Here is a 26,941-nt window from a genome sequence, read left to right on the forward strand (position 1 = left end):
TTTGCTGAGTCCTCGGGCTCTGCTCATCCGGGGATCAAATCATTCCCAATGCCACGTAATTAATAAAATGGTAGACCACAGTTATTGACTTGTTCACGATAAAAATGTTGATATGCATTGGCTTCTATGAGAAATCTGCTTCTTTGAAGATAAGTGTCTTATCACAAATCTCTCTGAGTAAAACTAAAGAAACAGACTGGCATGGAGAAAGATGAGAGCAAGTGGTGGGAGCGAGGCACTAGTGCAACGGGAAGCACCAAGTGCTCCTACTTTCAAAGCTCTGATTATTCCAGTCCTCCGTAAGAAGACAGATGTGCAAATTCCATCTGCCTGTGCAGCCCCAGGCAGGCACTGGGCAGGTGGGAGCAAACTCAGTTTGCCCAGGGCTGCCCAGTTAGCTCCTGCTCTGCAGCTGAGGGCCGCGCAGAGCAAGGATGGAGGCAGAATTCCAGGTGTTACAGCAGGAGCTGCCCAGCTGTAATTGCTGTGAAACTGGGAAACTGATCCTGCCTTCTCAGGAGGCTTCTGTTCCAACATGAACATCATTTCCTCCTAGCACGCTCTCATTTCAACCTGGAAAAAAATGAGGGATTTACTTTCAAAACACAATCTCACACTTTGTCCTTTGGGTCATTTAGAATCACAGCATGGTTTGTGTTGAAGGGAATTTACAGAACATCCAGCTCCTGCCTCTGCCGTGGGCCGGCTGCCCTCCAGCTCGGGCTGCCCAGGGCCCCATCCATGGATGTGGATGGAGCACCCACAGCTCTGAGCAACAGTGCCAGGGCCTCACGGTGCAGGATGCTCCTTACACACTCAAGTAACACGATGTGCATTACCTGACCTCATCAGCGCACACCTCATCCCAAATTCGTGCTTTATTTCATCGTGCTGGCCCAGGTACCCATAGGGTCGCTGAGCTCAGGAGGACGTTCCCCGCCCGGAGACAAGTTTGGGCCTACGACGAGTCACAAAGGCGGCACCGAGTGGCTATAATTAGGTTCCATATATGCGCGCGTATATGTGAAGGTTCCTATATTTGGCTGTGACGGAGCGCCGTGCCGAGGTGCCCCGGGGCGGCAGGGCTCAGCTTCCCGCCCAAACCCGTCCCGTCAGGAGGCGCCGGGGCCGCCCTCGCCCGCCCGCCGAGAGACTGGGCTCCCGCAGGGCGCTCCTCCCAGCACCGAGGCTTTCCCGGGGGATCGAGGAGCCCCGGGACGGCGTGCGGGCACCCCGGGGCGGGGTCATCGTGCGCGGCACGGGGCGGGCAGCGCGGAGAACCCGGCCGGGTGGGCGGGCGGGAAGGCGCCGCGGTTGCCGTGGCGACGCCCGGCCGCCCCCCTGAGTTGCCATAGCAGCGGGAGAGCCAATGGGCGGCCGCCGCTGAGGGTCGGCGGGGGGAAGGAGCGGGGGAAGGCTTTGCCGGTGGCGCCGCCGGAAGTGGCGGCGGGGCCGGGCCCGGAAGCGCGGCCGGCGCGGCGGGAGGCTCTGGGCGGCGAGGGCCCGAGGACGGCGGAGCGAGTCGGGTAGGGCCGGGCGGCGGCCTGAGGACGGCGGCGGAGGCTGCCGGGGCGGCCCGCGGGCGAGCCGGAACGCGGAGCGGGGACGTGCGGCTCCTCCCTTCCTGCCCCTCCCCGCGGCGGCGGCGGGCCCTGCACGGGAAGATGGCGGCGGCGGCCGGAGGCGGCGGCAGCAGCGGCAGCGGCGGCGGCGCGGGGGCGGCGGGCCGGGCCGGCCTGTGAGAGCCGCGGCGGGGCGGCACGCGGGCGGCGAGCGGCGGAGGATGAGCCTGCTGTGCGCGCAGTACCTCCGGTGAGAGCCTCCAGGCCCCGAAGCGAGGCCGCGGCGGGAGCTCGGGGCCGGGGGCGGGCCCGGAGGGGACCGCAGGGAGCGGGGCCGAGCGGGGGGGAGCTCGGGCCCGCGGCAAGGTCACGGTGTGTCCGTGGGGACCGCTGCCCGCTGCCGCCCGCGGAACCCCGCTGCCGAGTGCCGGGGCGGCCTCGCTGCGGAGTCCCGTGGCCGTGGGGCCGGGGCTGAGGGAGCGGGCCGTGCTGCGGGGCGGAGGGCTCCGGCCCTGGAGGCAGAGCGTCGGGTGTGCCCGTGGGGTGAACAGGCTGTCAGTGAGCTTCCCTTCTGAGCGCAGAATGCTTCTGGTAGCTGATCGCTCCAGGAAGAAGCGCTGTGAAGCACATGGCCTTCCAGTGTCACTGCGGTACTAACCAATGCTTTGTCCATGTGGTTCTGAATCCTCCAAGCACCTCAGGGGAAAGGTGTTTCTCCACCGAAAGGACGTGCTCAGTCTTTCTGGAAAGTTATGGCTTGGGCAGGTTTTCTAGAGTGAATTCTAGGAGACTTGCTTGAGCTGTCTCCACTTACTGATTCTGCCAGTGTGCTTCTGCCTCCTCAGCTTGTCTGGTGTCTGACTTCTTGGTGATCCAGATCTGTCTCAGCCTCACCTCTCCGTTCCCATCCCCCCAGAAAGAAGCAATTGATCTCTCTAGTAGCAAGTTCATGTGCCTCATTTTTCTAACAGGCTTCCAGTCTGTCCTTAGCTTCTTCTTTCTTTCCAGTCGCTTTATGAACTAAAGCTCTAAAGTGCCTATTATTAGCTCTCCTCTACTAGCTACTTACTTTCATATATATCTTAATAATTCTCTAATTTCTTGCCTCTGCCCCTGTGACTGAGTCTCTGTCTACCCTGAATCTCTGTGCCAGCCATGTGTGTCCTGCCCAAGTCACCTTCCTGCACCGCCAGGCATTTCTCAGTGCTCTGTGTCCTGCATATGGAGCTGGAGAACCTCACTGCCTGAAAGTGTATGGGTAGCAGCCACCTCTTTCCGCTAACTTTGTTCCTCTGGCAGCATAGTTAAGCCTGTACTTTTTTTTCTGACTGCTGTTTGTTAGCGGAGTGCTTATTGCAACAGGGCACTGATATTACAAGTAGTGAATCCTGTCCTTGGCACCAAGAACCTTATCTCCTCCATTTAAAAAAAAAAAAGAAAAAAAAAGGGAGGGGGGGGGGATGGCACCCCACATAACTTTATAATACTTTACAAGTATTTTGTAGCCAGTACACTGCACGTTTTGTTTCTGAAAATGGTGTGTTTCAGTTCTGGGTAAGTGTGGGGGGGCAGTTTCCTTAAATCTGCAAAGTGTCTTCTGTATCCACAGAAGCAGTACTGTGTAGATTTAATTCTGATTTGCATAGAGCAGAAATGGAGCTGCTGAGAGTTGGATTACAGCAGCCCAGGCCATAAGGAGGACAGGGAATAGGGCCTCATATTCTTATAGCTAGTTATTTTAGTGCTTTGCCTTACAGAGGAGGGCATCCTCCTTCATACTCAGCATTGCAAGCTTTATTTGTATGTAATAGTGAAGGGATGCATAGACCAAGTGTAGTTATACAAAAATATGGGTTAACGAAAGATTGCGTTGAATAAAGATGTGGGGCAGTTAGTCTCTGCTAGTCTTTCCCTTCTTAAAGCTAACGAGGGGTAGAAAAGCTCTTGTGGAAAATCTTTGTATTTGAAGTTTAGGTGTGAGAGAGCTGAATTTCTAAGGTGACCACGTAATGGTTGAATAACTTGTGAAGTAATGACTCTGCAAGAATTGGGAGACACTGAAAGAATGAGCAGGGAAGAAAGGGATTTTCAGCCAGACTGCCTTAACTCCTCCACCACCAGTCTCTTGCTTTTTCTTTATGTATGTCTGTGTGTATATACGGGTGTGTGTGTGTATATATATATATGTATGAATCATCTTTGAAAATACTGTCCTTAAAAGATCATGCCCTTTCAATAGGAGTACAAGAGCTGAGAGACAGCTGAGACTCCTACAGAAGTGTTCCAGAAAGAACAAAGAAGGTCAGATGTAACATCCCCAGCCTTTCTAAAGTTGCAGAGAATCCTTTTTTAAGTCATCTTTCTGCATTGTGAGATGGTTTGGGGGTTTTTCCTATTCTTAATATCCTTTTCAAGGTCACCTTTCAAGAGTACATGATTGCGTTCTCCCTCATCTGAGTTAAGTTCCCTAGGTACTTCTCTGGGGTCTTTGTCCGAGTCACTGCACAAAGATCTGCATTAGATTTGGTCAGATGAGTAAAAATTTCAGAAAGTTCCATCAGGGATCTCGGAAAAGAGGCTCTGTGCATCTGTTTGGCTGAATGTGTTCTAGGCCTGATACGGCTGATTTGGCTGAAAAATGTTATCTGTATCTGTTGTGCTGCTTCGGGAATCTTTTAAGTACACCCCATAAATCAAACTGAACTTGTGGGACAGTCTTACACCAAACGCTTTGTGTATCCTGCTAGGTACAAAGGCACTGGTAAACAAATTATCACTACAGATAGGATTTCTGTTGTAATGCCACCAAAACTTCGAGTGCTTCCTTAATTCTGTCTTATGAAAAGGAAGTGAGCTTAAAATTGCCTAGTCCACTTGTGTTTACTATAAGAAAATGGTCTTTGTTGCCAATTTTATAGACAATGTATGTTTTTTGTATGCTCAAAATGTAGCGAACTTGGATTCAAAAGTGTAGTAGCTTGGCTGAGATAAGACCATCCCGACTGCGTTTTACAAAGATACGAGTTCCAGTTAATAGTTAAATGAGGCATTCCCCTGGTCGATGGTGGCTTTTAGCACAATGTAAATGTAATGTAAGAAGCACCTGAATTACAGGGCTTGAACACTGCTTAGAAATTCTGGTGCTGACAAACCAGTAGGTAGCTTCCTGATGTGTTATGATGAGGCCATAACCAACTTCATTAAAGGTTTGACTGCTTTTATAATTTAAATTGTGGCTCTCTTTTCGAAGACTCATCAGTAGCTCCATTAACTTTTGCATCGGCCGTGTCTCTCCACGGTGGCTCCTTTGCTGTCTGCCAGTCTGTGACGCACTTCTTGCAAAGTTTCTTCACTGTTAATGAAGGAGGGGAGGAGCAGAGGTAATTTAGTGCTGCAATCTTTGCTTGTGAACATGTTCTGGTACCCGTTCCTGATTAGGTTGATGTAGAACTGATGTTTGTCAGTGCCTGACAGGCACAAACCAGTGCAGCTTGAAGCTCAGAATGAACCCCAACAAAACAGGCAAAGTCAGTTAGTTAACTATCTTGAGAGCACATGGAGGAAGAAGTAAATGTAACGTCAGTGTTAATAGTCTAGTAATGTGTGACTGCAGTGTGCTGCCTGGAGTACACAGGGCCCCTGGGGCTGGAGGTGACCTCAGGGTGTCCCTGTCCAGCCTCCTGCTCTGGTGTCACACCAGCTTGTTCAGCACTTTAGCCAGGTCTTGACAGCCTCTGGTGCTGGAGGCAGCCTTTGCTGCTCTGCTGCTTTACTGCCTTTGTGGTGGAAAAGATCTCCTTTGCTCTCAGTTGGAACCTCGTGTGTTTTAACTTAGATTCATACTCCTGCCATGTGCTGCAGCCAGGAGCCCCCAGAACCCTGCTGCTGGGTCAGCGCTACGGCCCTGACCGCCCTGGGGTCTCACAGACCTCACTCCTGTTGGTCTGCAATCCACAGTGATTTGTCTTCGTGTCCAGTTGATCTCGGAAAGTTTTCCCTGTGGCTTTTTAATGTTCTGCAATGATTAATGGTACTTTCATGCATTGTTTACTTTTGGATTTTTAACAGGGGAGAAGTAGCAGAAAGGTTAGAAGACTGCATCGGCCTTTCAGAAGGCATGTTTTAGCATGGTGTTTTCTCTGGGGGGAAATAAAGGCAAAATTTCCCTCTTTTTTTTGTCTTTGTGCAAGCTGTTTCTAGCATTTGTAACTAGAATTGCTACGAATGTTTAATGTGAGCAATGCTTTTCAAGGGAGAAGGCAGTGGTTTAAAAAGGCAAGTAAGACTGATGATGATTACTGTTTGGAGCAGATTTACAAACTTTTTGTGGTGACCTATGAAGTAAAAAGTTACACTAAAAGGAAGTGTAAAGCAATGCCCCCAGAGGGGATTTGGATTATTGAGCATCTTCCTGCCACCCAGGGGTAGCTTGTGTGAAGGTCACATCGTCTTGTAGCTCTTACACCATTTTTTTGCCCAAGATCCTTAGGAAACAAGGCTTGTGCAAATGTTCTACTTGTCAGCTGTTGCTCCTCTTTCTCAAATAGTTCTGACAGGATTTATCTGCAGAGGGACAGAATCCCGTGAGGACTCGAATGCACGAGCAGTTCAGCAGGTGATGGGCCTGTTTCATCTGGAGTGGCTGGCAGGAGGGTGGCTGTGTGAGCTCCAGTGTGAGGAGAGGGCTGCAACAATCAGAACTTGGCCCTTCTTCCTTCATGCTTGGCAGAAGTCCGGCCATCTGGAGAACTGCTGACAGCAGTGTCCTCTCCTCCTTTCACCCTCTCCCCTCAGTACTGGTTTGATGGTGTATGCTTTTTGCCAGGTCTCCAGTGGACTGCTTTTGTTTTGTGTTTTTACCTCTGAGTAGTTGTACATGAGTAGGTTCCCTGATCCTGTTCGTCACTACCACGCGTACTGACAAAAGGGGTGAGGTTGTGTGCAGCAGGAATGAGGCACTAAGAGTAAGGGCAGGGTGAGACTGCAGCTTCTAATGATGCAGTGCTCATTCTCTGTAAGCAGTCACTGACCTGTAGCCCTGGTAACTAACGCCCTGGTTCCTATGATGTGTGAAACCCCGTGTGCCCTGCCTGGCTGGTACTGCTGTCACAAACAGTACCCAGCTTTCTGTCTGGGCTGAGCAGCCTTATTTTGTTGCTGCAGAGCGCAGCTTATCACAGATGCTGTTACTGCACTGTGCTTGAGGTTACTTGCAAAGCAGTGTTCCAGTGACCTAGAAGTGCAAGTTAGTGTAAGTAAAGCTACAGCTGTATTTATTTATTCATTTTTGGTTGTAGGGGTGATTCTTGCAGCAGTTGGTTCTTGTTCTAACCTGCATATTCATGTGCAGTTTGATCCGTATTGAAAAGGAGAGGATTGTGTTGTGGCAGTGAAGGCAGGTGATGCTTCCATGAAGTGTCCGTGGGGCCACTTACACTGCACAAAGCACTTTCACCAGGCTGTCCCTTTCCCCAAATAACAGGCTTTTGGAGGCTTTTTGATGCATTGCTTCATTCCAGTGCACAGTAAGAAGATGCACTTGCCCACTAACTTCTGCTTGATGAACGCTTAGCTATTTTATTTAAGTACTCAATGTAAAATATACCATGGCATTCATGCCACATATAGAATTTGTTCCTTCTGTCCTGAGAATATCTTCCACGTAGCAATTTCATAACGAGTAACCCTGGCCTGCTCCAATAAGATTTTTTTTTTTTTTGCCTCTGAATAGACTGGCCTGGACACTGAACTCATATCGCTGACTTCTATGTTCAGCAACCTAAAGATTCATGTAAATGTGTCTGTACGGAACGTGGAGCTGCCCAGCTTTTTGCAGTGTTGGCTGCATGTGTTTCCAGGCTTTGGGATACTTCCCACCTGGGGAGAAAAGCCTGGCTGCAGTCACAGCTTAGCATGGCTTGGATTGACTGGATAAGGCAGGGACTCGATGGCGAGATGCTTCAGCCCCTGCCCAGCCATCCAAGCTTGGGCTGGAAGAGGAATGACTGCAGGCTGTGCGTGGCGGCTGATGAAGGAGGAGAGATTTACTGTAGTGGAGCAGCTGGTTTTGCTGGATGAGGAACGCTGCTGTTGGGTCTTCACAGTAGCCGCAAAGATCCACGTGTCAGAGCAGACTCATCCGTAAGGAGCGGTGGAACAGCTGAGGAATATAGCTGTAGGTGAGGAGCGTATGTGAGGGGACGTCAGCTATTGCTTTTCTTGCTTTGAACTTGAGACTTGTCGTCATCTCACTTGCAAACCATAAAGCGTCTTTCAGGCAAGAGGGAAACAAAAGCACGGGTCTATTTCCTTAAAATCATTGGTAGAACTGCGTAGTTTGGTCCTGCACTTTTAATGTATTACTAAGGAGGTCACAGGCTTCGGCAGCGCTTGGTAACAAACAAATTTTCCTGTGTGCTGGGAGGGCTGAGGGGAATGGCACCTGAACTATTTGTTCATCTCACTGCAGTGAGCAGGAGCGGTGGGCTGAGTGCCCATGGGGTGCTGGGGGATGTGAGGAGCTACAGCCCGAGGGGCAGACCCACAAGTTTGTGCAGGAGGGAGGACTGGAGGTTTTTCTGTTTATGCCTCTCAGGTATTCAATCCGTTGAATGTGGTTTCTTTGCCTGCTCCCAGCACTGTCTTAAGGTCCTGTTCCTAGGCTTGCCTGGGCACTACTGCTCTTCCCACTTGAATTCAAGAACTAGAGGAACAGTTCTGATCATAAGCTTGGGGACTTCCTAAACAACCAAATGCAGGGGAAACGGCTTGAGCAGTGTTTTGATACTGCATATTCCCATTCCTCCAAGCTATATCTGCAGCTGCCCTTTCAGATCAATGTAATGCGGTGAGTTGAGATGGAAGAAGAGCTTTTTGAGTAACATTAGGCCTGCTTTCTTTTCTTTCTATATTTCAGTAGGACTTTTCTTGGATTATTCACACTGGCTTCTGCACCAAGGGATTATCATAAGGAACCAGAAGGCTGAGGAGTCTCTTGGGATTGTTACAGTGCCGTGGGTGGCCTACTGAATTGCACTGATGGGACTCAAATCAGAGATACCCTTGAGGTACTTAGGAGTCCTGCAAGATTTGATTGGCTCTCCCACCTTTAGGGCAAAAAAAAAAAAAAAAAGTGATGTTTCTGAAAGTACTATGTCTCTAATACACCAACAGTCTAGTTCTCGTATTTTAGTTGCCTTGTTTGTGTTGTTGAAAGTATCTTCTGGTGCTCAGCCCTATTGAACTTATCTTTGCTTCTCTGATATTGGTATGTGTAAGTCGATTCAGTGTATTTTTCCCCCACCATCTCTGAAGCATCCGTTTTGAGCTGTCTGGCCCCGCTCGTGGTGTGGCTGCGTTGTCTCAGAAGGCTGCTCTCTAGCTGTTAGGAAATGAGAACCTCATTCTGAATTCCAGTGAAACCTTTAAGGCTGATTCTGCCAAATGAACTTGGGAAAAATTGTGTTGAATTTACAGAACCTTACACAGAGAGGAGAGTGTTCATCTGGATATAACAAAACATACCTTTTGGGCATTGAGAGGCTTTCATCAAGACCTGCTTTGGTGTTTCTTGGTGCCTTGATCTAATGAGGACTTGACAGCTGTTTCTGTCTGACCAGGCTACTGCTAAGGGCAGCCTGTTGCAGAGGCTCCCTGGATTCTCCCAACGTTATTCACAGCAGCCTGACTTCCCCACAGCTGATGGTCAGGAGTGGAAGGGATTGGATGTGTGATAAATCAGTTGGGGAAAGCCACCTGCAATTCTGCCACTGTTTTCTGTTGCAATGAAAGGCTCCTGGAATTTGCTTTGCCGTGTCCCATCTTGATCTCCCTGTGATTTGAGGAACGTGTGTGGGTATTGCTGTTTGTCCAACAGCTGTGACCATGTGATGTGACCAATCTTTTTTTAAACCAGGGTTTCCTGTAACCAGAAAGGAACCTCTGACAGACTCCAGCTTTGGTTCCTTCTGCAGCCGGTGTTTTTGGCAGCACCTTTGAGCATTTGAACTCTGAATTGGAGGTGCACTTGAACTACTGAGAGAGGTCTCTAGGGTACTTTCCAGACCAGCCTTGTAATAACTGAAAACAGAAATGTCAACCAACTATGCCTATGAAGTGGGAGGAGATGTCACCAAACTTCTTTTGGGTATTGACTAGATGCTACTTGTCTGTCTCGAAGCATTGTAAGCACTTGTAAGTAGAGGATACTGCAGTGACAAAACTCCTAAGGAGAAATCTTGATTCAGCTAGCTGTTCCTCATGGAAAATGAACACAAAAAGCATGAACAGATCTGGTTTGTTTGAATGGCAATAAGAATAGTTTCCAATGAATTTTTCACACTTAAATACATACATGAATACACATACATATTATTTTACATTAAGCTATGAAAACTGTTACAGCTCTGAGCTTCAGCATCCAGCTGCAGCTGCTGGCAAAGCAGAGGAAATGTGATTTCAGTATGGATAAAAATGAGATTCAAGGAAGTCTGTTTTTCTGAATGGGTTAATGATTATAAATGAAATGACTGAAAGGTACTAGATAAACTTGTAATAAAAATCCTGAGGGCATATGAATCTGTATGGAAAATTTTAACTTGAAAAGAAGTGATGAAGTGCCTACTATGGGTTGTGATATTTATTTGAATTAACACAGAAGACCCTAATTTGGGAACTTTTCGCATTCAAACTTCTGGTGGTTTTTCCACCTGGTTTGCACATGCCCGTACTGTTCAGTTTTAGAGACTGATTGCATTTTGAAGCTGTAGGAGCTGCAGGGCTTGGGGCGATGGCAGCTGTGGGGAATTGCAGCTTGCAGTGCGTGCTGGAACACTCATCTTCCTGGTTTTGATCTCCAAAACTGCAAGAACCTCTAGAGCTTGAAGGTATCCCCAAAGGTACCTTCAGTATTTTTCTCACTAAGATGTCAAATGCTTGCTGATACTATATTTGGGCAGCTGCAGACTGTTTTGGTAGTTTCCATCCTAGGCTGCCAGGTAGAAGTGAGTGTGAAAGGGTCTACACAGAATGAATCATAGAATGGCTTGGGTTGAAAAAGGGCCATAATGATCATCTAGTTTCAACCCCCCTGCTGTGTGCAGGGTTGCCAACCACTAGACCAGGCTGCCCAGAGCCGCAGCCAGCCTGGAGTGTAGCATTGCATTGTGTATTTAGAGTTCTGAGATACTGTTTCAAAATCAGGTAAGTCTGTATACTTCGTATTAAAGAAAGTTTTACAAAGTATATGTGAGATCGCGTGCAACTGTTTGTGTTAACTTCTGAAATCATTGAAGGGTTACAGAAGCTGCTGTGCTGGAGTCCTGCTTTTCAGCTGTAGCCCAGGAGAATCTTGTGCTTAAGGAAGAGCTCTGAGCCTTTAAGGGTTCAGCTGCGTATCTCTATGGCTGAAAGCACTGTTGCACGTATGGGTTTCAGATTTGGAGGTTAAAGCAGCAGGATTCATGTGGGTTTCCATGCTTTGCTGTCAAATGCTGAAACACAGCACCAAAACTACTCTGTTTTCAAATTTGTTCCGGATGTGCTAGAATTCTATACGAAACACTTGTACGGTGGCAAGGTCCAAACTATTGTGGTTGCAGTGTGAAGTGCCAGAGCTGAGGTGGTGTGTGTGGGAGGAGTATGAAGCGGATGACCTTGGAGGTCTTTTCCAACCTTGGTGATCCTAAGCAGCAAGAACCTTTAATTACACACGTGGTTCTGAAGGAAAGGCACCTCACCTTCTGGCATCCTTTCTGTTTGCTTGTTCTTCAGGCTGGATGTCTTACCCCATTGCTAGGAAGCCTTTTCCTCGGCAGCTGCAGACGATAAAGTGAATGCAATGAGCAGGGCTGCTCTGTGTGAACTGCCTGAGGACAGAATCCTTTATAGCTCTGTATCTGAGGTATTGAGATGTAAATTTGAAATATAAAGATTTTAATAGAAACGCTTAATCCCCAAAAGCAGGATTAACCTTGGAGGTTATAAATTTGCTCGGAAGCTTGCTCCTAGCCAATTCATTAATTTTTAAAGCAGGAAAGGTGAGTTACTGGTTAACTGGCAGCAGCTGTGGGAGCACGATGGCAGTGTGGCTCAGAAGTGGTCTGGAGCTGGCCGTGCTGAGGGAGCTGTGCCACTTGGGCAAGGGACGTGCACCTTGGTTCTCCTTGGGACCCTTTTGTGCTCAATTTGTGCCCCAGACTGCAAGCTGCACCCTTCCTAGAGAGGGGCAGTCCCTGTGGCAGCACATCTGTTCTGCTTCAGTCCCAAGCTAGTAAAATGCAATCAGATCTGGGCTGGTGGAGTTGGTTTCCCTCTCAGCTGAATCCAGCGGCTATTGCATGTTCCAGGAGTGTGCCATTTTGGTGGTGGGCTCTTGGCTTTTGCAGTGGGCAGCCCATGTGGATGGGGGGAGGGGTCTTGAATGTCTCAATGTACAGTTCAGGGGGAGCTTATGGTTGGGCACATAGCTGTGGCTGCTGGATGGTGGCATGTTTCTCTTTGGAAAAGTTATTCCATCTGCTGTGTGTTACTGAAAGAATGGGGAGCTGCTGCTGAGGCTCCTGTAAACTGTTGGCAGTGATGCACTTAGCCATTTAATTTCATAAATGGCGGATAGAATTCTCTCTGACTGGTGTTCAGTCTTAATGCCATTTCTCTGCTTTCAGAGTGCTGTTTGCATTTACCTTCAAAACAGAGACTCAAAAATAACATCTGAGATGCAGCTTGCAACGAGAATCATCTTCAGATGTGAATATGAATGTGACTTGTCATAGCTTGTGTAAACCATGTCGTATGCCTTCACATTGGAAAATGTCTTAATTCTCATGGCAGGCTATTTTAAAACTGGCTGGGCAAAATTTGCTTTGTGCAATTGTTAAATTGCTGCAGTGAATAACTTCAGTGCCAGTAGTTCTGCTTTAAGCCTTACATTTTTTGAGGTCTTGAGTATTGGGACATCAAACTCAGTGCTTGGGAAGTGCCTGTTGAGAGCAGTGAGTGCTGCAGTACCTGTTGTGGCCTGGCCTAATAGGATCATAGGGATAATACAGTTGCTAGGCCAGAGCAACAGTGACCATCAGCAAGGTAGCTCAGCTTTCTCTTGAGCTCAGAGGGCTTTGGGGCAGCCCCCCTCTGTGTGAAAGGGGAAAATTTCCAATGACCTGCTGATCTCGCTCCTCTGACTTGTGTTTTCCATAGTTCCGGACATGGTTTTCATGATGCTAAAGCTATTTAAAGAGGTTAAATGTTGATCACTTAGGTTTCTTGTCTGTGTTTTTCCAGCACTTGGCACAAAAGAAAATTTTTGTAAGTCAGTGACTGTATTAGAACAAATGAGTACTGGCGTTACTACGTCTTCATCACAGCTAAGCACTGATATTGTGTTCACTCCAGTCAGGGTGGATTTGAGAGCTCAGAATACAGTAGTGTTGCACTGCATTCACAAAGTGTCCCCGTTTCTTGCTGACTTTCACCTCTCACTTGCTGCTGGGGCAGTATGAACTGAGAGCACCGCTGTGTGCTTCCTGAGTTTGTTACGGTGGGCAGGGAGGGAGCAGAGCTTGGTGGTTTTTCTCTCTGAGATGTGCATATTTGTAGGGGAGCAGGCTGTGAATGGCTGAGTGCATTGCAAGGAACTTTTGTGTCATTGTAGCTTTAAGACTGCTTGTCCAGTGAATAGTATGAAGTTTGTAATCTACAAATAGACGATGTGATCTGTGTTAAATGTTTCTATAGTGAGAACACTGGCATGGTTAGCTGAGGAGCTACCCGGTCAGCTCTCAGAGAAAGGAAAGGAATCTTGGGTGGAGACTTCGTGCTTTTCTTTCTTCCCCTCAACCACGAGCAATATCTGTGTAGAGATTAGTTTTCTCCTATATGTCTCCAGTAGAACAATGTTCCAGGCAGCTAGTAGGTGAAGATGGATGGTATGGTCAATATTTTAAAACTACTGTTACAAGACTCAGCTGAGCTTAACAAGCACTAGTCTTAATGCTGCCCGCTTATTCTTTGAGGAGGGATGGAGACTTTTCCCTCCCATGAACACTAGATAGGAGAGCAAGCCCATATAGAGTTCCCTTGGGGGTAGCGTTTGCCTGCTGGACACATCTTTTTCAAATCTGGAGGCAAAGGAAGTTTTAACTGGCTTCCATGAAACTGGAGGGGAAAAAATTTGAGTCTGAATGAAGCTGACTGAGGATGCCTAGGCTCTTATCCGGAGATGAGGACTGTCAGTTCTGATCAAATTTGGGGAAAGAGCTGCTTTTGGTGACTGCTTTTTGAAGGTAATTATTATGACATGCTTCTAATAGAGCCTGGACGAGGAGGAAGGGGGAGGATGAAGAGGAAGAAGTAAAAAATAGTAAAACTCCAATTCTGTCTACTTTCTCACCATGCCACCTGGCTGAGGTGGGAGCGAAAAGGTCACGGAGCAGGATTCCCTGTGGAGGGGCTTTGGATGCAGATGGTGACTGCCATGCTTTCTGCTTGCAGAATTGTAGTTTTTTTTTTTTCATTACTTTCCGAGTTGCACTGATGCTGAATTAATTGACTGCACGGCTTTGATCTACAGCTATAAACTGATGAAGCCACTGGTCAGAAAATCAGCTGCACCCTGACTTCAGTGGCAACAAGCTTTAAACTCATTAGCATGTGTAAAAATGGCAGTAAGGAGGTGTTTTTCATGGAAAATCGTGGCTAAGTGCACGAAGGCTGTGCTTTCAGGGCAGGGGGCATGTGGTGCATTTGGGTGGATGACTCAGCACGAAGATCTCTTGCTGGTCAGTGAGAACTGGCATCACCAAGACCTGCTGGTCGCACAGCAGGCGGCTCCAGCGCTTCTTGAAACCTGTGGGTGTTTAAGTGGAGTTTGGAACGGTGAGGATTTCATCAGCAAAAACAAAGCTGCTGCAAGAGAAGTCATTACTATTGCGTGTGTGAATAAGTAAAATTATACACGCATAAGAAACTTTTAAGATTCCATATAGCAGAGTCTCAAAGGATTACTAATAAGGTTTTCTGTCGTAGCAAGTGTTGTTGGTTACTTATAGGAATGGGAAGAGAAGTGCTTATTTCACCTAAAACCATCAGCTGTTTATATTGTACAGTGACTTTTGCTTAGCACTGCACAGCAGATGTGAATGCTCTCCTGGGTGTAGTGTTTGGGGGCTTCAGAGAAATCCCCTTCTCCCCTGCATCTGCAGCAGAATGTTGTTTGCACAGTGCCTGTGGCATCTGTGTTTCCTGCTGCCTTCCCCTGGGTCAGCTAAAGTATACTTCAGGAAGACCCTAGACTCACATGCTAAGCCATTACAGGTTTTTGTTCGAGTTAACTTGTGTTGGGAGGAAAGTCTGATAGTAGTTGCTGGGTGTTATGCTGCAGTTCCTTCTGGGTGTGAGCGTTTCCACCTACTAAAAGGTTAAACATTTAATAGTAACACGTTTTGAGGGTGTTGAGCGTATTTCACTTTCTTTTTAGATTCCTATCATAGAAAATTGACCTTTTCTACCCCCAAATGAATAATGTCCTCCACTTATTTTTCCGACTCTTTTAGAAGGGGGAGAGCTTTCTGGCAGTGCCCACATCTGGACAGTTCTGAGCAGCCCTGTCCTTCAGCGAGCCTCCGCGTGGGTTGTGCATCTCCGCTCGGGTTTGCGAGGCTGCGGGCACTTCTTGCTGCTGAGCAATTTCTGCACTTACCTCTGGGGAGGAGAGGGGCAGGAATATTAATTCATGCTGGGAGTGAAACTACACAGACCATTCAATACAGTTTTGAGTTGCAGAGCGTTCACAGAACGAGCAGTTGGATTCACGTTGCTCTTACGTGCCCGGCTACCCACTTGAGTGCTGAAGATCTTCAGTTCCTTGTCAGCGTGTGGCTGGGATTTGATAAGGGAACTGAAATAGCTGCTGATGTTTCGGGACCGCTAGGGGAAAACCAAATGGAGTTCCCCTCCAGGCATGGTGGAAAGCAGCGTGTTGTACTGTATTTCTATGAGGTCAGGGTTTTCTGTGGGACTTGTTGTGCTGTCACAGATCTTACCTGGCTCCTCCTCACAGTGTAAATGAAGGAGTGTGTTCTTTTTGCTGATCTACTTTACTGACTTGAATGGAAAGTTATTGTATTTGAATTCCAAGCTTAACTAAAACACAGAATTGAATATGTAATTAGTTAGTAATTAGTTAGGAGACTTAACAGGACAGCTATCATGGTATACCAAGCTATATGTCCTAAGAAAGGGTCTTGAAATAGGATATTTGATGAGCAATGTTTCGTGCTTTTTTTGGCTTTGGACTAACAAACTGGTCACGAAGATGTGACTTGAAGGTTGAGCAGCAGAGGCAAACCAGACAAGGAGCTACTTGAGAATAGTATTAAAATGATGAAGTCTAAGTGAGTTGTACCAAGCTTGCTGGCAGACAATGCATTTTTGCAGCAGAGTGAGTCATTCTGATGCAATATTAGCTGGTTCAAGAAAATGTAGGGACAAAAAGGTTTCTCACCAAATGCCCAATGATATTTTTAAATGCCAATTTATGTACATTTGCACCGCATCAAACTTCTGCAGGTATCAGTGAGCCCTGGCGTGTACTTGATCCAAGCATCAGGAAAGACTCTTGAGTAAATGCTCGTGAGGGAGCAGGCAGTGCTTTTCTCTAACAGCAATACTCTCCAGTGATGCAGGGCAGGTTTGGTACCTGCTGTGCTCTCTCACCCAGTCCTGCTGTCTCTGCTGCAGTTGGAGCTGTTTCATTTAGAGGTTATCCTTAGATGGAAATGAGAAACAACCCGCTAGTATGAGACCTGCCTCATTCCTTTGGTCTCAAGGAACCATTGAAGTAATCCAATGCTTTTTATTAAAAATTGTAGCGATAATCTCTTTAGTGTAGTGTGCTGCAAGCTTATCAAATAGGCAAGGCAGCTTGCCTTACAGCTAGTGATGAGATTAGCGTGACAGGTACTTGTCCTGTGAGCTTGTGAGGATGGTTGTACAAATCAGATCTAAACATTTAGGTCTAAACATTTTTTTTGGGGGGGGGAGTTCATGCAAAAATCTTTTTTCAGTAGCATTTCCAAGGAGGAGTTGCTCAGTAGGACAGAAAAATTGAAGGTTGAGGTGTGAGTCCCTTCCTTTGCAGTCTGATCAGGGCCAGTTCCAGGCATTATGGCAGGCTGATGCATTTACAGAGCACCTGTCGGCAGCTGCACACATTTAGTTGAGGGTCTTTTCATCTAAATTCTCCAGGAAACAGGTGGTTGAAGCTTTCTGGGGAAAGAAGAGCCTTTATAATGGTGCTGTTTATGTTTCCCCTCTAAAAGGCTGGTTCTTGATACAGTAGCAGGTAGTTCTACCCCAGTAACTTTTGGAGGAGCAGTTCTCAGGCAGAACTGCTTTGCCTAGAGGAGAATTTGAGGATGGCATTCTGTGGGCAGTGCTGTGTGTCCTGCTCGGTCTGAGCTTCTGTAGGGTTCGTGGCTCAGCTCAAAGGGAATGGCTTGCAAAACTGCCAGGTGTGGAAAGGGCGAGCCAAACTGTACTGACCTGGCTGGCTGTTAAAAAACAAGCCAGCTTCTCTTCTGAGCAGTCACATTTCTAATGTCCGAGTCGTGGCGTCGCAGGGTTGGCTCAGCTCTGTGCTTTTTGGGACTCGTGGGTCCTTCATCAGCCATGGGCTCAAGGAAATGCTCCTTCCCTTTGCATTCTCTCAGGGCTGGGAGAAGGCAGAAATGCTGGGTGGCTCTCGCCTTCTCACAGCACAGCCTCCAAACTTTTCCTTGCTTTTCCACCAGTATTTATATGTGGTCTCTTCTGCCAATGTTCACTGTTGTCAGCAGCTTAAAAAAAAATTCTTGAAAGAAATAAACCACAAATGTTATGAAGAAGCTAGAATAGGTTAAACTTGAGAAAAGTGGGTGAGGAAGGTACAGTTTTACTTCTGCTAGGATGTTCTACATTTAACTACAGCCCTCGGAGTATCCCATTGCTGCCTGGTGAGTGGCTGGACATCTTCCTGCATTTAGTACGGTCAGAAACCTTTGTGAAGGGACTTAGCAGTGTGCACCTTCCCAGTGGAGCACTGGCACTAGTGTGATACCTTCAATACTGAGGTGGGTCTCAAAAGCTTTGCTGTTGTCTGTGGCCAGGAGGTGGAACCGAAAGCAACCTGAAAAACTTCTTTTCACAGTCCTTTTTATAAGGACGCAAGTAGAAGTCAGTCTTTCTTATGCTAGGAGGTTTCCATGTCTTGTGTAGAAAGCTTGTGTTCTATGCTCTAATATTTACCTACATTTGCTTAGAAAAAAGACGGGCATGTCCCAGCACAAGCCAGTTGCACCAGCCAGCTGTGTGTCACTCTGCCATGGCTCTGTTTGGTGTTGGGAAGGGCTGTGCATGCTGCTGACGCAGTGCCTCGCTGCAGCCCCTTGATGACCTGGCCACTTGTGAACACTTGCTCAGTGAGGGGTGCCCCCTAGTATTCCTTTGTTTGAGAAACTATTTGCCGGCCTGCAACACCAGGGAGACTTGTGGAGGGTGGTAGTTGGTCACCCACAGATGCCATTCTTTCTTGATGCTCCTTAGCCAGTGTTTCTTTGAACACCTGGTCTTGCCGTGACTTCAGTGCGGCAGTGCAAGGGGAGGTACCTGGGGAAGCCTTAGTGATTGTGCTGCCTCTTCTTAGGGAAGGCTGGGACAGCGTGGTGGGGGCTGGGGGGGCTGCAGCAAGGTGCTGACAGTCACTGGTGGGATTTCAGTGCTCTGGCAGCATTTCACATTTGACAACTTAGAGTGAATGTCACATTCCCAGTTACAGGTAAGCAAGAGCCACTTATCTGGCAGTACGCTGCTGCCAGGCACACCTTACAGTACTGTGTATTGTTGTTTAGATCGTATGTTTTTCTGAAATAGACTTAATTGAAGCAGGGAAATCTGAACAACTTTTTTACGGTGTGAAAGTAGAAGAAAACGTTGATAAACAACAGTAACTCAAATCTATAACTCAGGTAGTAAGCTGGATGATGGTTCAGGTTGTAGGTAGGCTCTCAGGAGCTGGCCCTGTTTTCTGTGCTCACAGCTGCATGAACGTGGTTTAGCAGAATTTGATCAGTGTCTTTCTAATTTATTGTTTTCTGCTTTCTAATTTATTGTGCCTGCTTTCTTACAGGCAGGCAGAAGTCCTGAAGGCTGACATGACAGGTAATTGCCTTTTATGTAGCTAATAATGTTCGGTTACTGTTTGTCTTCCTTTCATGCGTTCCTTGTGCTTGCCATTCCTGAGAATTCTCTGTGCAGTGTTATGATGTTAAAGGTTTGTCCTCTGCATGTAAATCAATATCAATATAATCTTAACAACTGTGCCTATCTCTTCTATATCTAAAATATGTGCATTCTTAAGGTTGTCTTTGAGCATGTTGAAAAGCATGTTAAGATCACGTTCCTATTACTCTCCCTTTAGGGGTGAGAAAGAAACTCCTGTCCACACTATTGCAGGAACTGCTGCGCTTTGGATAAGCAGTGGGGATAGGATCTTGCTGGTTTACAGAAATCTGGGTGATGTAGTGTTCAGATCAACATTTCCCACGTGTGCTACAGTATGCTACAAGCTGGCTTTTAAACTTTGGTTATTTATGGAAAATGAGAGTGGTTTATATTAATGTGTCGACCACTTGAATGATGAGCCCATGCTCAGCCAAGATTAGCGCCTTGGCGTAGCACATGCAGCAGGTTGGTGGGTCCCTGTAGGAGCATCCTGACTGCCTGGATCCATCTAGCCCAGCAGAAGTGTCAGCCTCATCAGCAGAATGGCTTCCCTGGGGCAGTGCTTGTCCCTTGTCCTCCAGTGGCCCCAGCCCAGGTGATTTTACAAGGCTTGGGCAACTGTACTGTGTAACTTGTGATAGCAGGGGACTGTGTTTGCACTCACCCTCGAGTGATGTAGAGCAGATGGCACCAAAGAGTTTAGAAAATGGCAGGAACGCAGCTGTACTTCGCTGCGGTGTTCTCCTAAACAGCATTAGCTCACAGTCTCTCCTACTTACTTGCTCTTAATGGCTTTCTTTTCTACTAAGTTTTTCAGCCTTCTCTGGATTTTTAAAATTCATCCAGTGACAAGAAGTTATGCAGCATAATGGCTTGTGGAGAGTCATCCCTTTCTGTTTCTTGAACTTTCCTGCTGCTGACTTTGCTAATTTCTAGTTCTTTTATTATAGGATCTGTTAATCCCCAGCCCCTCTGTAGTTTTTGTGTTTCAAAGATCTGATAAGTCTGTGAGGAAAAGTGAGTGCTTGGCATTAGATCTCTTACACTGTGCCGTATTTTTTCATTTGGGAGGTTAGTGAATAATGAATACAATTTGAGCGTTTAAAAACTGTTGTCTATTTTTGCTTTCTGTTGCTCAGATTCAAAGCTGGGTCCAGCAGAAGTCTGGACATCCAGACAAGCTCTACAGGACTTATATCAGAAAATGCTTGTGACTGATTTGGAGTATGCTTTAGATAAAAAAGTGGAGCAGGACCTGTAAGTACACTAATAAATCTGTGTGTGTGTAATGTGGGCTGATGAGCAGGAAACCCCAGTGCTTACAGAAAAGCAACTTGTTTCCTGTGAAATGATTGCCTTATTTCCTTTAAAATGAGAGCTGTGTTGGGGTGGAACATGAGAATTCACTGGATTTGATTAAGAGGGTTCCCCAGATGAGTATTTTACCTCTGTCAGTTAGCAGCAGCCGTGTCATGCAGGAGTGAGTTTTGGTAAGCAACATGGAAGGAAGAGAAGGAAAAGGAATGTTAGCTATACAGTGTCTTGATTGATTTCCATGGAAATGAGAGGTGGGGAAAGATAATTCTTCCATATTTAACATTTCTACTCTGAATGATGTCAGAATTTAATGCACTTCATTTTCATGTTTAATGCTGTGCAATTAAACAGTTCTTTCCTGTTTCTTATGGTATGTGTGTAAGACACTTCCAAGATAAAAAGGAAAGCGTTTCTTTTGTTTTCAGTTGGAATCATGCCTTTAAAAATCAGATCACAACGCTACAGGGTCAAGCGAAAAATAGAGCAAATCCAAATCGAAGCGAAGTTCAGGCGAACCTTTCTCTGTTCTTAGAGGCAGCTAGTGGCTTCTACACACAGGTGAGTTGCAAAAAATCTCTTGGTTGTGATACACAGTCTGGAAGCATGCATGCTTCAGCCATATGCCACATGTGTGTGGGTCCTTTATAAAGCTTTGGCTGACCTCTGTCAGGTCTCCTGTGCTGCTCGAGTAGCTGCTCGTTCCCAAATGTGGATGCACTGAGGATTTGTGTGTTGGTGTGATGTTTCGTGCTTTGTTCTGGGTCCATTCCTTATGCCAGTGGTGAACGCTGAGTTAATGTTTTCCAGGAGCTATCTACAATAAATGCAGCTTATTTTTTTGTGATAATGCCTGACTTAGTGCCTACCACAGCTGGGGACAACCACGCTGCTTATATGCACAAGAGTATTGTTTCGCATAACATCTTGTTTTGGAATTTTTTATCAGAGCTTGTTGGCTTACAAGCACGTCTTCACTCTTAATTCTGTACCTTTGTCAAAAGTTATTTGAAATTGGAAACTTCAGATAGAGCCCTTCTTCCTATTAAGCAGAACTATATAGATGGGTGTTCTTGAGTTAGGTATCTTCTGCGAGTTTTCAGTTCACTTCAAAAGCATGTTCATGTATTTATTCATTACTGCTATTTTTTACCTGCTGCTCTTTCCAAGGTTAGATTTCAGCTTGTAGAATTGTGAAGAGTAGGAGTTAGTGTGTGGTAATAGCCTTTTTACAGCTAACTTGCCTTCCCCCTCCCCTATTTGGTGTGTCCTTAAACAACATTGTCAGTGCTGTCACCTGTATCTCAGGTAGTGCCCTGACTAAATGTTTTATCATGGCTAGTCTGGGCTGGCTTTGGGTTGCAACATGCACAATAGTTCCTTCTTTATTCGTCAGGTCTGGGTTTAATTCTGACCATGTGGAAAGCAGTCCCATTTTTTTTTTTTCCAGAAATTGTGTTGGTTTCTTTTTGTTCTATTTATTCTTGGGCATTGCTTTTTGGATTGCTTGTTGCTGGAAGCAACCAGTTGGACAGACTGTGGCTTGGTTGCCAGGAGATGTCTACCATCTACCCATCTACACCACTGGTCTTGCAAAAGTCTTTCTTCCTAGCAGTGCTTCAGGAAACTTTGCTCTTCTGTAGGACACCACAGAATTGGGTGTCCTTCTCTGTTTGTCATGTTAATCATTCTGTTTTTAGTCTAAAGATTTTGCTCAAGCGTGATACCTGCTTTCCAACAGCAAGGTCTTTATAAATGGCATTTTGGAAAGAGCATGAATTCTCATGATTCAGCATGTTGGAAGATGTCAAGTTTCTCTTTTATCCCTCTTTCATCTGTGAGGTTCCTCTTGTTTGGGTTTTTTTTTTAAATCTCCTTCCCCATCTACTCTGTCTTTTATACAGTAGATCTAACACAAACCTTTTTCTGCAGCAAACAAACAATGCATTGAATCTTCAGCTGCTGGCAGTGCACATTTCTTTTCAGTCCTTGCTTTCTGAATGCCTTTATCTGGAAGTGAGACTCTGCCACAGGTCCATTTTGTTTGGAGATTGAGTGTGTTCCCACCTGGGAGAAAGTCTGACAGTTTTTAATTGGTTTTTTAACTATGTGACTCGGTAGAACAAACTATTCATTTCAAGATGACTTGCTGGAGTCCATTAGGAAAAACTTGAAAAGCACTAATTAGAATGTCAAAGTTCAGCTTTTCCTTGAATCGAATGTTGAGATATTTGATTAAGTAACTATTGCCTTGTTCATTGAGTCTCAGTGTTGGCTTAGCACAAATATTTACTGACTTGGCAGTCCACCCAATGGGATAACTCAGCCATTTTTGCCTCCTGTTGCCTACAGACTTGGTTTTATTCAAGCTTATCCCTGAAGTTAAAGCCTAGGGAGAGCTATTTCTTACGTCTCAAGTTTCTTCAGAAGGTGAATAGCATACCTTTCTGTAATTGTCAGAGAACGGTGTCTCTTCATGTAGGTACCAAAAAGACTACCCCTATTTTAAAAACCAATGCAAGACTTTTAGACCTTTGATAATCAATCTCTACTCATGCTTGGTAATTTGAATAGATGGGAACTGAGGTGCTTACTGCTTTGAGATGCACAGCTCCAGTAAAAGTTCTCTTCACCGTTCCAGGAAGAATAGAGCAATATAAAGCTCTGTGACTTTCACATAGATTAAGTAATTCAAATTCCTGTTCATTAACCTAGACTTGTTAACTCTCAATATGTTCAGCTAATCCGTGCCTCTGAGTGGTGATTTGTGTGAGAGTTTTGTCTGCTGTTTCATTGCTGTTCTGATTGCTGTCTCTAACTGCTACTAAACTAGACCTGTTTTTCTAGTTATTACAGGAATTGTGCACAGTTTTTAATGTAGACTTGCCATGTCGTGTGAAGTCTTCCCAGCTGGGAATCATTAGCAATAAACAGACGCACACCAGCGCCATAGTGAAGCCGCAGTCTAGCTCCTGCTCCTACATCTGCCAGCACTGCCTTGTCCACCTTGGAGATATTGGTGAGTTTTTAAAGCAGAAAGAGATGGGCCTTGAGTTCTTCCTCTGTGTTCAACTTTCACAGCAGGGAATCTGTGCAAGCGTGTTCCAAATTAGTAGCTGGCGGTATATTTGGTTGTTGCAGAGGAAAGCAACACTGTTAGACTTTTCTGATGTGTTACACATTAATGCATGGAGACACTGAAGGGTAGCTGTGTAGGATCTTGTATCCTAGCGTACTAATTGCGTAGTCCATGCTGTAGCTGGTGGGCACAGTGAAGTGTTGAAACCGGTATCTATTAGAAAAACTTGTTGCAGCAGGCTAGCTTACTTTTCCATTTCAGAACATTACTTTTAAATCTCGTGTATGCAAAGAAGATGGTTAGGAATCTAGCTTTTCATAAATGAGGTTTTGATTTTTACATTAAGTTCAACAGGCACATTCCTTTAGAACTAAGTGTTGTAAGAATTTCTGTTTTTAGCGGAATCTGCAATTGTGTATGTAATAATCCAAAAGTAGATCTAGCTGTTGGTTGTGCAGATAAGTATAAAAGAATATTTGTAGCTCCTTGGATGTGTTGCTGTTGGCACAGCATCTTTCCAAATAAAAAATGATAAGCCGTGACAGCAGAACCTGAGAAAAAAGGATCTCTTTAAAAAATGTAGCTTGCTGAATCTTCTTGCTGTTTGACATACCTGTAAGTGCTGATACTTATTTCTGAAATGGTAATAAAACATTCTTCGGGTAAACTGGATTGTATTAAAGTAAGTGCAGGAAAGTTGCTTTTGTTTGGTCTCAATTTGTTGGTTTTTTTGTTTCTTTAGCTCGATATAGGAATCAGACAAGCCAGGCAGAGTCTTACTACAGACATGCAGCTCAGCTTGTCCCTTCTAATGGTGAGTCGAGGCTACTGATGAGTTTCATAATTTGAAAGGAAGATTTGAAGTATCTGCCTTGTGTAGTGGTCGGGAACAATTGTACAAGAAAGCCTAATCCGTCAGTAAATCATTTAGATAATAGCTGTTTGCCTGATCTGTGTCAGTTTTCTTCTTTGTGAATATTTAATAACATGGCTTCACTCAGACTTCTACTGCTACATTACACTGTATTAGTCATTCAGATTTTAACTACGTTTTATTTAAGCTATTCTTCATATTATAACAAAAAGTTTACACTGCAGGCAAAAATATGAACTGTTCATATTTAGACTTTTCACATGAGATAAAACTGGATTCGATCTAACCTAAATATAGGATAATAAATATGTTGGTGGTAGAAGCCTGGTTTGAAAGTATCTTATTTAGACGAAAATCTTGCAGAGTGTTTGTTGTCTGATTTTGAAAGGTATGCTAAAAATATATATATATATATACCACAAATGTCAAAGCTTTTTCTCTTCAGTGATACTGATAATTAGGCTGGAGAAGAAGGGTGAGCAGATGAATCTGAACCTTGTCTATTAACAGTTTTAGGACTTTTTACTCCCTTTTAAAGTGAACAGACTTCAACTCAAATCTAGAATGCTTCACTTAATGACACTTGTTGGGCAACTTGTCTTCTCTCTCCTTCAGGTCAGCCTTATAATCAGTTGGCTATTCTAGCTTCTTCCAAAGGAGACCACTTGACCACAATTTTCTACTACTGCAGAAGCATTGCTGTGAAATTTCCTTTCCCAGCTGCCTCCACTAACCTACAAAAAGCACTTTCTAAAGCACTGGAAAGGTAAGGCTAAGCACAATGTATTTCTGCTCAGATAGGATGGAGGAGATTGTCTCCCTTACCAGAGCTTAGTTGTATTCGATAGTGGAAACTGAAGTTCCTTGACACCCCTTTCCATTCAGAGCATCCTTGTGCACGTGTGGAACAAAGGATAGTCTGTGTCTGGGATGCTCTTGAGTGTGAGTAGAAGTGCAGGATGAAAGCAAGTTGTGCCAACATGAAAAAGCAGCCTTGTGTGGACATTCCTCCTTTCTTGAACTTCACAAAGAAAACCTGTAATGTTGCATGCAGCTCTGTATAATTCCTTAGTCTGAAGCCAGGTATCTCTTTTCTGAATATAGTCGTGATGAGGTGAAGACTCGATGGAGTGTGTCTGACTTCATCAAGGCATTTATTAAATTCCATGGCCATGTGTACTTGAGTAAGAGCTTGGAGAAGCTGAGCCCTCTTCGAGAAAAGCTGGAAGAACAGTTCAAGGTTAGTTGTAACAACTATCAATTAGTATATTGAAGAGAATATTTTTAGCAGTAGAGTTCTGAAATTACAGTCCAATAATAACATTCTCACATTCTAAAGTATGCAGAGCTCAAGTAGCCAGTTATGGAAGGCTTGCATCGCAGTTAATAATGGATAGCTCTGTTGACTTCTGCAAAATACTAGGATTTTTTTTTCCCCATTTGACATGTGGCATGTTGGTGTATAAATCAGTGAACGCAACTGCTTCTCTGCTCCTTAACCTGGATCATTCTTGCATGCCTCTGAAAAGTACTTGCTTAATCTGGAAAGTCTTGGCTCAGTTGCTTGAAGAATTTTGAATGCTTCATTTTTGGATGGCATACCATCACTCCCACTGGTTATTAAGACTGCTTTTAATCTTCCTCAGACAACTAACCTCCCCTGTCAGTGGCTTGCCTTTAAAAGTACAGCCTTAATTTGTGTGTAGACTAGAACTATTCAGAACATGTTTCCTCTGGAAAATCCAGGAGTACCTATTAATTACGCAGACAGCTCATTAAGCTGAACAATACAGCCAAGACAAACAAAGGGAACTTCTGAAGGTATGGATGCAAGGTAGTACAATTTCAAAGTGGACATATAGTATTAACTGTTATGTGCCTTCTGGAAACACCTTCATTAGTAGAAAATGAACAGATAGCATGGATAAGTTCAACAGAACAAATGTAGTAGATACTTTTCCAAATTAAAAAAGACGAGTGGGTCTTAGCAACATAAAGAAATACAAATGATCTCATTAAAAATGCTAGATCCAAACAGTTATTGAAATAAAAGCCGAAGTTGGCTTGTATGAGCTTTCAATGTGAGGTGCTTGAGCACTGGGAGTTTTTCAGAATTAAGTAATAGTATCTCTCTTTGTGTTGTTGACTCTTGAGCAAGTACTGCTTTTTCCACAATGCATATAATCAATAACTGAGCGTTGCTCAGGCTTGTGACTCAGACCTTACTTTTTTAACTTATCCACAGTGTTAAAATAGAGCTAATTGAGCCCTACATTATTGCTTAGATTACTTTTTTTTTGTTTACATCATGCAACACTTGATTTACTAGAGAGCAACTCTTCTGACTCAGATGGGTTGAATGTGGACGTGAAGTTGCCCGTATGGTGGATAACTACTTACCTGTGTGGCTGATGTTAATTGTGCACAAGGAGAGCAGTTGTAGGGGCAGGGTTGTTCGGCCAGGCCCATGGTTCTGCTCCTGCCAGCACCAGCAGTTTGATTGCCAACTGGCAAGTGCTTTGTGCCTTTAACTAACAAGTTGTATACAGAGCTCAGATCTTTTTCTGATGCTCGCACTGGTTGAGCAGTTTGCCTGCCTGACTGCTGTGTCTGAACAGAATAGATCGGTTGTGATTTAAGATATATATATTTTTTTCCACATAGCACTCCAAAAAAACATTAATTTTTTTTTTCTCCTGTTCTGAGAAAGGTGTCCTACAGCATACTTGCTGAAATGCATTTGTACATAGCTTGTGCCATTTCAGGCAGCCACTGACACATGAAGTTAGATGTGGAATTAGTCTTTAATACATAACCACTCCGTAGTCAAATTTCCTGTTTTCTTTATTCTTAAAT

At 45.2% G+C, this 26,941-nt stretch overlaps 1 protein-coding gene across 3 annotated transcripts in view; it reads left to right on the top strand.

Annotated features, from left to right (window-relative positions):
- The window catches only part of SMG7 (SMG7, nonsense mediated mRNA decay factor), a 47,767-nt gene continuing 22,528 nt past the window's right edge, over positions 1,703 to 26,941 (top strand). For all 3 annotated transcript variants that reach the window (XM_021404236.1, XM_021404238.1, XM_021404237.1), the window contains exons 1-8: positions 1,703 to 1,812; positions 18,724 to 18,755; positions 19,958 to 20,075; positions 20,561 to 20,693; positions 22,980 to 23,151; positions 23,954 to 24,025; positions 24,701 to 24,851; positions 25,190 to 25,325. In XM_021404236.1, coding sequence (XP_021259911.1) covers positions 1,784 to 1,812; positions 18,724 to 18,755; positions 19,958 to 20,075; positions 20,561 to 20,693; positions 22,980 to 23,151; positions 23,954 to 24,025; positions 24,701 to 24,851; positions 25,190 to 25,325 — 843 coding nt within the window. In that variant the 5' untranslated portion in view covers positions 1,703 to 1,783. The remainder of the gene's footprint in view (positions 1,813 to 18,723; positions 18,756 to 19,957; positions 20,076 to 20,560; positions 20,694 to 22,979; positions 23,152 to 23,953; positions 24,026 to 24,700; positions 24,852 to 25,189; positions 25,326 to 26,941) is intronic.

This window comes from Numida meleagris, chromosome 7, assembly GCF_002078875.1.
Source record: "Numida meleagris isolate 19003 breed g44 Domestic line chromosome 7, NumMel1.0, whole genome shotgun sequence".
Taxonomy (NCBI): Eukaryota; Metazoa; Chordata; class Aves; order Galliformes; family Numididae; genus Numida; species Numida meleagris.